The sequence below is a fragment of the Salvelinus alpinus genome, chromosome 3, assembly GCF_045679555.1.
Source record: "Salvelinus alpinus chromosome 3, SLU_Salpinus.1, whole genome shotgun sequence".
NCBI lineage: Eukaryota > Metazoa > Chordata > Actinopteri > Salmoniformes > Salmonidae > Salvelinus > Salvelinus alpinus.
Genome location: NC_092088.1, coordinates 104,332,502 through 104,346,272, shown reverse-complemented (window position 1 = coordinate 104,346,272; position 13,771 = coordinate 104,332,502). Strand labels below are relative to the sequence as shown.

Below are 13,771 nucleotides of genomic sequence, written 5' to 3'. Positions count from 1 at the left end.
ACAGTAGTTACCACGCTTGATGCTATAGACAGAGACAGAGACAGTAGTTACTACGCTTGATGCTATAGACAGAGACAGTAGTTACTACGCTTGATGCTATAGACAGAGACAGAGACAGTAGTTACTACGCTTGATGCTATAGACAGAGACAGTAGTTACTACGCTTGATGCTATAGACAGAGACAGTAGTTACTACGCTTGATGCTATAGACAGAGACAGAGACAGTAGTTACTACGCTTGATGTTATAGACAGAGACAGTAGTTACTACGCTTGATGCTATAGACAGAGACAGTAGTTACTACGCTTGATGTTATAGACAGAGACAGTAGTTACTACGCTTGATGCTATAGACAGAGACAGAGACAGTAGTTACTACGCTTGATGCTATAGACAGAGACAGTAGTTACTACGCTTGATGCTATAGACAGAGACAGTAGTTACTACGCTTGATGCTATAGACAGAGACAGTAGTTACTACGCTTGATGTTATAGACAGAGACAGAGACAGCAGTTACTACGCTTGATGCTATAGACAGAGACAGTAGTTACTACGCTTGATGTTATAGACAGAGACAGAGACAGTAGTTACTACGCTTGATGTTATAGACAGCGACAGTAGTTACTACGCTTGATTCTATAGACAGAGACAGTAGTTACTACGCTTGATGCTATAGACAGAGACAGTAGTTACTACGCTTGATGCTATAGACAGAAACAGAGACAGTAGTTACTACACTTGATGCTATAGACAGAGACAGTAGTTATTACACTTGATGCTATAGACAGAGACAGAGACAGTAGTTACTACGCTTGATGCTATAGACAGAGACAGTAGTTACTACGCTTGATGCTATAGACAGAGACAGTAGTTACTACGATTGATGCTATAGACAGAGACAGTAGTTACTACGCTTGATGCTATAGACAGAGACAGAGACAGTAGTTACTACGATTGATGCTATAGACAGAGACAGTAGTTACTACGATTGATGCTATAGACAGAGACAGTAGTTACTACGCTTGATGCTATAGACAGAGACAGAGACAGTAGTTACTACGCTTGATGCTATAGACAGAGACAGTAGTTACTACGCTTGATGCTATAGACAGAGACAGTAGTTACAGCGCTTGATGCTATAGACAGAGACAGTAGTTACTACGCTTGATGCTATAGACAGAGACAGTAGTTACTACGCTTGATGTTATAGACAGAGACAGTAGTTACTACGCTTGATGCTATAGACAGAGACAGAGACAGTAGTTACTACGCTTGATGCTATAGACAGAGACAGTAGTTACTACGCTTGATGCTATAGACAGAGACAGAGACAGTAGTCACTACGCTTGATGCTATAGACAGAGACAGTAGTTACTACGCTTGATGCTATAGACAGAGACAGTAGTTACTACGCTTGATGTTATAGACAGAGACAGTAGTTACTACGCTTGATGCTATAGACAGAGACAGTAGTTACTACGCTTGATGCTATAGACAGAGACAGTAGTTACTACGCTTGATGTTATAGACAGAGACAGTAGTTACTACGCTTGATGCTATAGACAGAGACAGAGACAGTAGTTACTACGCTTGATGCTATAGACAGAGACAGAGACAGTAGTTACTACGCTTGATGCTATAGACAGAGACAGTAGTTACCACGCTTGATGCTAGAGACAGAGACAGTAGTTACTATGCTTGATGTTATAGACAGAGACAGTAGTTACTACGCTTGATGCTATAGACAGAGACAGCAGTTACTACGCCTGATGCTATAGACAGAGACAGAGACAGTAGTTACTACGCTTGATGCTATAGACAGAGACAGTAGTTACCACGCTTGATGCTATAGACAGAGACAGAGACAGTATTTACTACACTTGATGCTATAGACAGAAACAGAGACAGTATTTACTACACTTGATGCTATAGACAGAGACAGAGACAGTAGTTACTAGTCTGAGTCTGACCCACAGACTGTGTGCGTGTGTGTGTGTGTGTGTGTGTGTGTGTGTGTGTGTGTGTGTGTGTGTGTGTGTGTGTGTGTGTGTGTGTGTGTGTGTGTGTGTGTGTGTGTGTGTGTGTTTGTGTGTGAGACGTGCGTGCATGTGTCCTTAGTTTGACCCCAAGACCCCCCAGATATCTGACCTCTCGTGAACTTTGCCCTTCTCGTCTCCCAGGGTTACGGTGACGGTGCGGACCTTTTCGAGGTCGAAGGCCATGTCGTACTGGTGGAAGTCAGAGGTCACCCAGCCAACCCACACACTGCTGGGCTCCTGACCTGGGAAGATCCTCACTGAGTAGTAGTACTGGGGAGAGACCATGCACATATAGGGTTATAATGGGTTATGTAGGGTTATATCAGGTTATATTAACATATAACGGGTTATATAGGGTTATACCCGGGTTATATATTGTTATAAAGGGTTATATAGGGTTAAATAGGGTTATAAAGGGATATAAAGGGTTAAATGTGGTTATAAACAGTTATAAAGGGTTAAATATGGTTATAAACGGTTATTAAGAGTTATAAAGGGTTATATAAGGTTATAAAGGGTTATAAAGAGATAAATATGGTTATAAAGTGTTATGTAAGGTTATAAAGGGCCATAAAGGGTTAAATAGGGTTATATGGGGGTAATATAGGGTTATAAAGGTTTATAAAGGGTTATAAAAGGTTAATACCAACACAAATATACAACCAGTAGTAGTTGGACTGGAGAGGATGAGGACACTTGTTTTTCATGTAATTAAATATGTAGTACATTGGAATTGGCCAATACATCGTAACGACATGCTACTTTTGACTGACTATTACACAATGCACCAAAACATGGCTGTCTATCAACGGTCTGTGTTATAAGCACGGGAAGACATCATTCAGGTGATGTGTAAATACTGTATCTAGTGTCAAACAGAGACAATCCAACATGTTCTTACAGTAGAAGTCTGCATGAAGAAGTCCAGGTCATCCCTGTCAGCTAACGCCTCCTCTGATAGACGGGCTGAAGAGGTACTGCTGCTAAACTCTGTCTTGGTCCTCTTCAACATGAATCTAAACACACAGAGAGACATAACTACAACGCTGAAAACAACCTGAACTTGACACACAGAGACACAGATACACAGAGAGAGACAGATACACAGAGAGACAGACACACAGAGAGAGACAGACACACAGAGAGAGACAGAGAGACAGACAGAGACAGAGAGATAGACAGAGAGAGAGAGACAGAGAGACACAGAGAGACAGAGAGAGAGAGATAGACAGAGACAGAGAGACAGAGAGCGAGAGACAGAGTGAGAGAGAGAGAGAGAGAGAGAGTGAGAGAGAGAGACAGAGAGAGAGATAGTGAGAGTGAGAGAAAGACAGCAGAACACAGCCAGTGTTGGGGTCAATTCCATTTAAATTCCAGTCCATTCAGAAAGTAAACCAAATGTTAATTTGGTAAAACCAAATGTAAATCCTAATTGAAAAGCATTGGAAGATAAATGGAATGGGAAATAAATTGGAATTGAAATGGAATTGACCCCAAACCTGCCGACAGCAAGAGACGGAGCCTAATGCAGAATATATGAGCTTCCTTCAACACTGTGTATATATATACAGTGGGGAGAACAAGTATTTGATACACTGCCGATTTTGCAGGTTTTCCTACTTACAAAGCATGTAGAGGTCTGTAATTTTTATCATAGGTAAACTTCAACTGTGAGAGACGGAATCTAAAACAAAAATCCAGAAAATCACATTGTATGATTTTTAAGTAATTAATTTGCATTTTATTGCATGACATAAGTATTTGATCACCTACCAACCAGTAAGAATTCCGACTCTCACAGACCTGTTAGTTTTTCTTTAAGAAGCCCTCCTGTTCTCCACTCATTACCTGTATTAACTGCACCTGTTTGAACTCGTTACCTGTATAAAAGACACCTGTCCACACGCTCAATCAAACAGACTCCAACCTCTCCACAATGGCCAAGACCAGAGAGCTGTGTAAGGACATCAGGGATAAAATTGTAGACCTGCACAAGGCTGGGACGAGCTACAGGACAATAGGCAAGCAGCTTGGTGAGAAGGCAACAACTGTTGGCGCAATTATTAGAAAATGGAAGAAGTTCAAGATGACGGTCAATCACCCTCGGACTGGGGCTCCATGCAAGATATCACCTCGTGGGGCATCAATGATCATGAGGAAGGTGAGGGATCAGGCCAGAACTACACGGCAGGACCTGGTCAATGACCTGAAGAGAGCTGGGACCACAGTCTCAAAGAAAACCATTAGTAACACACTACGCCGTCATGGATTAAAATCCTGCAGCGCACGCAAGGTCCCCCTGCTCAAGCCAACGCATGTCCAGGCCCGTCTGAAGTTTGCCAATGACCATCTGGATGATCCAGAGGAGGAATGGGAGAAGGTCATGTGGTCTGATGAGACAAAAATAGAGCTTTTTGCTCTAAACTCCACTCGCCGTGTTTGGAGGAATAGAAGGATGAGTACAACCCCAAGAACACCATCCCAACCGTGAAGCATGGAGGTGGAAACATCATTCTTTGGGGATGCTTTTCTGCAAAGGGGACAGGACGACTGCACCGTATTGAAGGGAGGATGGATGGGGCCATGTATCGCGAGATCTTGACCAACAACCTCCTTCCCTCAGTAAGAGCATTGAAGATGGGTCGTGGCTGGGTCTTCCAGCATGACAACGACCCGAAACACACAGCCAGGGCAACTAAGGAGTGGCTCCGTAAGAAGCATCTCAAGGTCCTGGAGTGGCCTAGCCAGTCTCCAGACCTGAACCCAATAGAAAATCTTTGGAGGGAGCCGAAAGTCCGTATTGCCCAGCGACAGCCCCGAAACCTGAAGGATCTGGAGAAGGTCTGTATGGAGGAGTGGGCCAAAATCCCTGCTGCAGTGTGTGCAAACCTGGTCAAGAACTACAGGAAACGTATGATCTCTGTAATTGCAAACTAAGGTTTCTGTACCAAATATTCAGTTCTGCTTTTCTGATGTATCAAATACTTATGTCATGCAATAAAATGCAAATTAATTACTTAAAAATCATACAATGTGATTTTCTGGATTTTTGTTTTAGATTCCTTCTCTCACAGTTGAAGTGTACGTATGATAAAAATGACAGACCTCTACATGCTTTGTAAGTAGGAAAACCTGCAAAATCGGCAGTGTATCAAATACTTGTTCTCCCCACTGTATATATGGTGTTAATATAGCTGAGACATGTAGTTGAACTATAGCAGTGGTATTGAGGCCCTGCATTCGACTCTAATACAGACTATATGAGCTTACTTCAACACTGTGTATATATATATATATATGGTGTTAATATAGCTGAGACATGTAGTTGAACTATAGCAGTGGTATTGAGGCCCTGCATTAGACTCTAATACAGACTCCTCTTGTCCATCTTTGGTACAGCATGGTTGACATACAGCTGTATTACAGAGAGACCAAGGACAGGGACAGGGAGGTGGTAGACTACAACTAGGACCCAGAGTTTTCCCTGGTCTGTGTTGTCAGGGGGGGAACCCCCTGGTCTGTGTTGTCAGGGGGGGAACCCCCTGGTCTGTGTTGTCAGGGGGGGAACCCCCTGGTCTGTGTTGTCAGGGGGGGAACCCCCTGGTCTGTGTTGTCAGGGGGGGAACCCCCTGGTCTGTGTTGTCAGGGGGGGAACCCCCTGGTCTGTGTTGTCAGGGGTCCTAACTATAATCTCCAGACCTCTGCTTTAACTTGGAGGGTTTCTCCTGGTTGTAGTCTTTGTGGTTGTTGAACTGGTCCTTCTCCTTGTCCAGGCTGGAGTCCAGGGTGCAGTGGGCAGACTTCGTCAACACCTGAGGAGAAGAGGGAACAAACTGGGACATAGAAAACATTACAACTACAAAAGAAAGGTACTTTGCTAGAGAAATGTTCCCTCTCTTAATGTTTTTCGTCAGTGAGCAAATTTCAGGTCTGATGAGCGCAAACTTGAACGTTGTTGAATTTTCTGTGGAACGTCCGCCGTGCGTTTACTGTGAACACAGTTAAAACAGCTAATTAAAGCGGGTATAGCCTCAGTGGCCAATCACGCTACTGTGGATATTTGATCATAATGTGGGCCTACCAGAGAGGCCTACCAGAGAGGCCTACCAGAGAGGCCTACCATAGTGGCCTACCAGAGAGGCCTACCAGAGAGGCCTACCAGAGAGGCCTACCAGAGAGGCCTACCAGAGAGGCCTACCAGAGAGGCCACCAGAGAGGCCTACCAAAGAGGCCTACCAGAGAGGCTTACCAGAGAGGCTTACCGGAGAGGACTACCAGAGAGGCCTACCAGAGAGGCCACCAGAGAGGCCTACCAGAGAGGCCTACCAGAGAGGCCTACCAGAGAGGCCACCAGAGAGGCCTACCAGAGAGGCCACCAGAGAGGCCTACCAGAGAGGCCTACCAGAGAGGCCTACCAGAGAGGCCTACCAGAGAGGCTTACCAGAGAGGCTTACCAGAGAGGCCTACCAGAGAGGCCTACCAGAGAGGCCTACCAGAGAGGCCACCAGAGAGGCCTACCAGAGAGGCCTACCAGAGAGGCCTACCAGAGAGGCTTACCAGAGAGGTCTACCAGAGTGGCCTACCAGAGTGGCCTACCAGAGTGTCCTACCATCAAAAACAATGGAGAAAATGCATCCCATAATATTTTAACATGGAAATAGCTGTTCTGTCATTCAGCCTACAGTAGCAGCCAATGTGTGGTGTTCAATGTAGGCCTACAATCCATGAGACTTTTGAAGAAAAAACATGTCGGGATTGACACCTGTTAATCCACTTGTCCTTCAGACAAAGAGGTGACTGAACATTTTTGTTGTGTTGTTTGATGCAATTTACAAAATAAAGTTCATTAATAATCCCATACCATTATTACAGAGAATCAGACAAATGATGATCTACCTATTGGCTACGTAGCTTATTCAAGCCTGTCTCAAAATACAATACACTGCCCCTTTAAGACAAAATAAAGCTCTTTACCTGACTGGCTTTTCTAGAAATGGACACGTTTTGTGCTCCTGTAGGAAACAATCCCTCCTCTATTATTGACTACAAATTATTAATAACTGGGCTAATACCTCTAACTAGCAAAGGATATGAACAAAATGTGCACACATGGCTACATGCAGCTCACGTTTTGATCTCAAAACAAGCGCATCTACTCACGACCGCTCATGCTGTAAACACAGTCCAGTTCATCCACTCACGACCGCTCATGCTGTAAACACAGTCCAGTTCAAAGTGAATGGCACAGCTCCATATATGGCAATGGTCTATTTGCATATAGGCCTACTGCAGCTCTGATTGGTTACGGTGCACCGGTCTGTGTGGAGTACGCGCCTGAGTCACGCCTGTCAATGCAATAGAATCCTACTGCAGCTCTGATTGGTTACGGTGCACCGGTCTGTGTAGAGTTACTGTCTGAGTCACGCCTGTCAATGCAATATAATCCTACTGCAGCTCTGATTGGTTACGGTGCACCGGTCTGTGTGGAGTACGCGCCTGAGTCACGCCTGTCAATGCAATAGAATCCTACTGCGATGCGCTCTGCCTATCTCTTGCATAGCTAGTTTTACTAAGTCTTGTATAGTTCGTTTTGTTTTGGTACGTTTGCATTGAAAGTGGCTAATATTGCGTTGATTTGATCATAATTGCCACAGTAAAGGGACACGTTGATAGTGTTAACTAACAGGGAAAACTGTAGAAAGCTGAGTGAAGCTCAATCTCCTGCTTCTCTGCAGTCCCGGGGGAGCTGGGCACTCCAGCAGCTTAGAGGGAACCACTGTTTGCTTGTGTGTATTAAATGTATATAGATATTAATAACGTTTACCTCCTAAGAGAGGGGGAAGGAGGTTAGAGGTTGTGAAGGAGAAAATATGGAGCAAACGGGGGAGACGGAGACGGAAGGAGACATAAGGAGACAGAAGGAGATGGAGACAGAAGGAGACAGACGGAGACAGACGGAGACAGAGGGAGACAGAAGGAGACAGAAGGAGACAGAAGGAGACGGAGACAGAAGGAGAAGGAGACGGAGACAGAAGGAGAATGAAGGAGAAGGAGACAGAAGGAGACAGAAGGAGATGGAGACAGAAGGAGACGGAGACAGAAGGAGAATGAGACGGAGACAGAAGGAGACAGAAGGAGACAGAAGGAGACAGAAGGAGATGGAGACAGAAGGAGACAGAATGAGACAGAAGGAGACAGATGGAGACAGAAGGACACAGAAGGAGACAGAAGGAGACGGGGACAGAAGGAGAAAGAAAGAGACCGAAGAAGAAAAAAGAGATCTAGTGACTTCATCATCATCATCATCACCTCGAAGTCGGACACGGTCTCGAAGTCGTCCAGGTCTTTCTTAGAGGAAAAGGAGAAGCCTCCGCCAGACTGTAGCGTCCCGCCAGGTGACTTGGCCAGCACCTCGTTACACTCTATAGGCATGCTCAGGCGATAGAAGGTGATGTCTGGGTTACTGTTCTGGGAGCCGAACGACCTCTGGGTGACCTTGAGACACGGGAAAGTCTCCACGGTGCCGTCCATCCTCGTCACCTTTTAGAAAGACCAGACGACAAAGGGAACAGGGCATTATGGGGGAATCATCTGGTTGAATAGCCATACGATACCAGGTCAACATAGGTCTATGGGTATGAGTAAAGCGCTAGACAAATCCTTGGAACTATTATCATTAATATTATTATTATAGGTTATTAACATAGCACCGGTTTGTGTCAAGAACTGCAACGCTGCTGGGTTTTTCACGCTCAACAGTTTTCCGTGTGCATCAAGAACGGTCCACCACCCAAAGGACATCCAGCCAACTTGACACAACTGTGGGAAGCATTGGAGTCAACATGGGCCAGCATCCCTGTAGAATGCTTTTGACCCCTTGTTGAGTCCATGCCCCCTTGTAGAGTCCATGCTCCAACGAATTGAGGCTGTTCTGAGGGCAAAAGGGGGTGCAGCGACTTAACTTCTCGAGGGTAGGGGGCAGCATTTTCACGTTTGGATGAAAAGCATACCCAAATTCAACTGCCAGCAACTCATCCGCGAAGTTAAGATATGCATATTGTTAGTATATTTGGATAGAAAACACTCTGAAGTTTCTAAAACTGTTTGAATCATGTCTGTGAGTATAACAGAACATATTTAGCAGGCGAAACCCCGAGGACAAACCATTCAGATTTCTTTTTGTTTTGAGGTCACTCTCTTTTCAATGAGTTTCATTGGGAAACCAGATTTCTAAGCGACCTGCTTGCAGTTCCTGCGGCTTCCACTGGATGTCAACAGTCCTGAGAAATTGGTTGAGGTTATTCCTTTGTGTAATGAAGAAGTACGGCCATCTTGAAGTCGAGTCACTCCAGGTGTCCTGTTTGATCGAAGCGCGTAAGCAGAAAGCTGGATTTAGTTGGTTTTAATCCTGTATTGAACACAGATCATCTTCAATTTTATCGATTATTAACATTAAGAAAATACCTAAAGTTGTAATACAAAAGTAGTTTGACATTTTTTGGCAAAGTTTACAGGTAACCTTTTGAGATATTTTGTCGTCACGTTTGAGCAAGTTGGAACCGGTGTTTTTCTGGATCAAACGCGCCAAATAAATTGACATTTTGGATATATATCGACGGAATTAATCCAACAAAAGGACCATTTGTAATGTTTATGGGACATAGTGGAGTGCCAACAACAGAGGCTCGTCAAAGGTAAGGCATGAATTATATTTGTATTTCTGCGTTTTGTGTCGCGCCTGCAGGGTTGAAATATGCGTATCTCTCTTTGTTTACAACGTTGCTATCCTCAGATAATAGCATCGTATGCTTTCACCGAAAAGCCTATTTGAATTCTGACATGTTGGCTGGATTCACAACCAGTGTAGCTTTAATTTGGTATCTTTCATATGTGATTTAATGAACATTTGATTTGATAGTAATTTTCATAGTAATTAATTTTTATTTGTCAAGTGAGACAGTAGCGTCCTGTCTAAACTCAGATTTTTGGATATAAATATGAACTTTACCACACAAAACATACATGTATTGTGTAACATGAAGTCCTATGAGTGTCATCTGATGAAGATCATCAAAGGTTAGTGATTAATTTTATCTATATTTCTGCTTTTTGTTTATGCTCGCTTTGGCTGGGAAAATGGCTGTCTTTTTCTGTGACTTGGCTCTAACCTAACATAATCGTTTGGTGTGCTTTCGTCGTAAAACCTTTTTGAAATCGGACACTTTGGCTGGATTTACAACAAGTGTATCTTTAAAATGGTGTAAAATACTTGTATGTTTGAGGAATTTAAATTATGGGATTTCTGTTGTTTTGAATTTGGCGCCCTGCAGTTTCACTGGCGGTTGACGAGGTGGGACGCTACCGTTCCACATACCCTAGAGAAGTTAATATTAGGAAAGTGTTCCTAACATTTGGTATCCTCAGTGTAGGTTACAAAAAACAAATATTTTTTATTTTACCTTTATTTAACTAGGTAAGTCAGTTAAAAACAGATTCTTATTTTCAATGACGGCCTACCGGGGAACAGTGGGTTAACTGCCGTGTTCAGGGTGGTCAACAACACATATAAAAGAAGGCTTCTACACCTGCATTGCTTGCTGTTTGGGGGTTTTAGACTGGGTTTCTGTACAGCACTTTGAGACATCAGCTGATGTAAAACGGGCTATATAAATACATTTTATTTGATTTGAAATAGAGGTTCACTTATCAAACTCGATACACAATTAACCCAGGGTGAGCAGGGTCAAGGTTCAAGGACAGTCTTGTCAACAGAACGTTAAAAACTTCTTAGAACTAGGGGGCGACATTTTCACTTTTGGATGAATTTGTGCCCAAATTAAACGGCCTCGTACTCTGTCCTAGATCATATGATATGCATATTATTATTACTATTGGATAGAAAACACTCTGAAGTTCCTAAAACTGTTTGAATTATATCTGTGAGTAAAACAGAACTCATATGGCAGGCAAAGTTCCAAACACGAAGTGAAAATTCTGAAATGGGTCGCTGTGAAAGGCATCGCCTATTCAATTCTACTATATTTATGGATCTGTATGCACTTCATACGCCTTCCACTAGATGTCAACAGGCAGTAGAACGTGGAATAAAGCTTCATGTGGGACCGGATGAGAGCCTTTGGGGTCAGGCGGATTTCCAGTTCTTGGCCACGCACAGAGGGCATGTGATGTCCTTGTCTTCAATGCGTTAGATAGACATGAAGAAATGCTCCGTCTGGGACGTTATTGGATATATATGAGAAAAACATCCTGAAGATTGATTCTCAACTGAGTTTGACCAGTTTATTCGATATGTAATATCACTTTTTGAAGTTTCCGTTCATTCGCGCAAAGTTCTCTGGACACGTGAACGACACATGCTAGCCAAAGTTGCTAATTCGACAGAAGTAATGGCCTGATGAAAGTTCATCAAAGGGAATATTTATGATGTTATTTCGTATTTTTGTTGACTCTGTTGACTCCAACATGGCGGAGAATGGCTGAGCGCGGTCTCAGATTATTGCATGCTGTGCTTTTTACTAAAGTAATTTTTTTAAATCTAACACAGCGGTTGCATTAAGAACCAGTGTATCTTTAATTATATGTTAAACATGTATCTTTCATCAAAGTTTATGATGAGTATTTCTGTATTTCACGTTGCTATCTGTAATTACTTTCGCTATTTTGGAGCCATTTCTGAACATGGCGCCAATGTAAAACCACGATTTCTGGCTATAAATATGCACATAATCGAACAAAACATAAATGTATTGTATAACATGATGTCATAAGACTGTCATCTGATGAAGTTGTTCAAAGATTAGTGATTAATTTTATCTCTATTTGTGGGTTTTGTGAAAGCTATCTTTGCGGTGAAAAAATTGCTGTATTTTTTGGGATATGGAGGTGAGCTAACATAAATATGTGTTGTATTTTTGCTGTAAAACATTTAAAAAATCGGACATGTTGGCTGGATTCACAAGATGTTTATCTTTCATTTGCTGTATTGGACTTGTGATTTCATGAAATTATATTATATGATATCCCTGTGGCGCTAGGGTAGGCTATTCTAGGCATTTCTGATGAGAATGATACCGGATCCGGGATGGGGGGTCCGTAGAGGTTTTAAGGCAACATGGCTGAACTGATAGAGACTGGACTCTCACCTCAATGTGTTCATGCTGCGGAGGTACAGGGATGAACTGAGACAGTCTCTTGCTGAGCCACATGGTGAGGTCTCTGTTCATGTTGACGGCGAAGGGCTCGTATCCTTCCTGCAGCCCACAGATCGTGAAGTACTTCAGCGTGCTCACGTCTTTACCAAAGTTCATCCTCCCAACCTGGCAAACACCCAGGCTGCAGACGGGGATGAAACCTGCAGAGAGGACAGAGAGGACATTATGTTAACCAGGCTGCAGACGGGGATGAAACCTGCAGAGAGGACAGAGAGGACATTATGTTAACCAGGCTGCAGACGGGGATGAAACCTGCAGAGAGGACAGAGAGGACATTATGTTAACCAGGCTGCAGACGGGGATGAAACCTGCAGAGAGGACAGAGAGGACATTATGTTAACCAGGCTGCAGACGGGGATGAAACCTGCAGAGAGGACAGAGAGGACATTATGTTAACCAGGCTACAGACGGGGATGAAACCTACAGAGAGGACAGAGAGGACATTATGTTAACCAGGCTGCAGACGGGGATGAAACCTACAGAGAGGACAGAGAGGACATTATGTTAACCAGGCTGCAGACCGGGATGAAACCTACAGAGAGGACAGAGAGGACATTATGTTAACCAGGCTGCAGACGGGGATGAAACCTACAGAGAGGACAGAGAGGACATTATGTTAACCAGGCTGCAGACCGGGATGAAACCTACAGAGAGGACATTATGTTAACCAGGCTGCAGACCGGGATGAAACCTACAGAGAGGACAGAGAGGACATTATGTTAACCAGGCTGCAGATGGGATGAAACCTACAGAGAGGACAGAGAGGACATTATGTTAACCAGGCTGCAGACGGGGATGAAACCTGCAGAGAGGACAGAGAGGACATTATGTTAACCAGGCTGCAGACGGGGATGAAACCTGCAGAGAGGACAGAGAGGACATTATGTTAACCAGGCTGCAGACGGGGATGAAACCTGCAGAGAGGACAGAGAGGACATTATGTTAACCAGGCTACAGACGGGGATGAAACCTACAGAGAGGACAGAGAGGACATTATGTTAACCAGGCTGCAGACGGGGATGAAACCTACAGAGAGGACAGAGAGGACATTATGTTAACCAGGCTGCAGACCGGGATGAAACCTACAGAGAGGACATTATGTTAACCAGGCTGCAGACTGGGATGAAACCTACAGAGAGGACAGAGAGGACATTATGTTAACCAGGCTGCAGACGGGGATGAAACCTACAGAGAGGACAGAGAGGACATTATGTTAACCAGGCTGCAGACCGGGATGAAACCTGCAGAGAGGACAGAGAGGACATTATGTTAACCAGGCTGCAGACCGGGATGAAACCTGCAGAGAGGACATTATGTTAACCAAAGGGTGGTGTAGACAGTAGGACAGACATGGACCACAGGGTGGTGTAGACAGTAGGACAGACATGGACCATAGGGTGGTGTAGACAGTAGGACAGACATGGACCATAGGGTGGGGGAGACAGTAGGACAGACATGGACCATAGGGTGGGGGAGACAGTAGGACAGGCATGGACCATA

At 44.0% G+C, this 13,771-nt stretch overlaps 1 protein-coding gene across 1 annotated transcript in view; it reads right to left on the bottom strand.

Moving 5' to 3' along the window:
- LOC139569896 (ryanodine receptor 2-like) overlaps window positions 1-13,771 on the bottom strand; it is a gene marked incomplete at its 5' end in the record, with an annotated part of 288,568 nt that overhangs the window by 157,415 nt on the left and 117,382 nt on the right. The window contains 5 exons of the mRNA XM_071391220.1: window positions 2,149-2,309; window positions 2,941-3,055; window positions 5,739-5,851; window positions 8,349-8,579; window positions 12,203-12,411. Of these exons, the coding sequence (XP_071247321.1) occupies window positions 2,149-2,309; window positions 2,941-3,055; window positions 5,739-5,851; window positions 8,349-8,579; window positions 12,203-12,411 (829 nt within the window). The remainder of the gene's footprint in view (window positions 1-2,148; window positions 2,310-2,940; window positions 3,056-5,738; window positions 5,852-8,348; window positions 8,580-12,202; window positions 12,412-13,771) is intronic.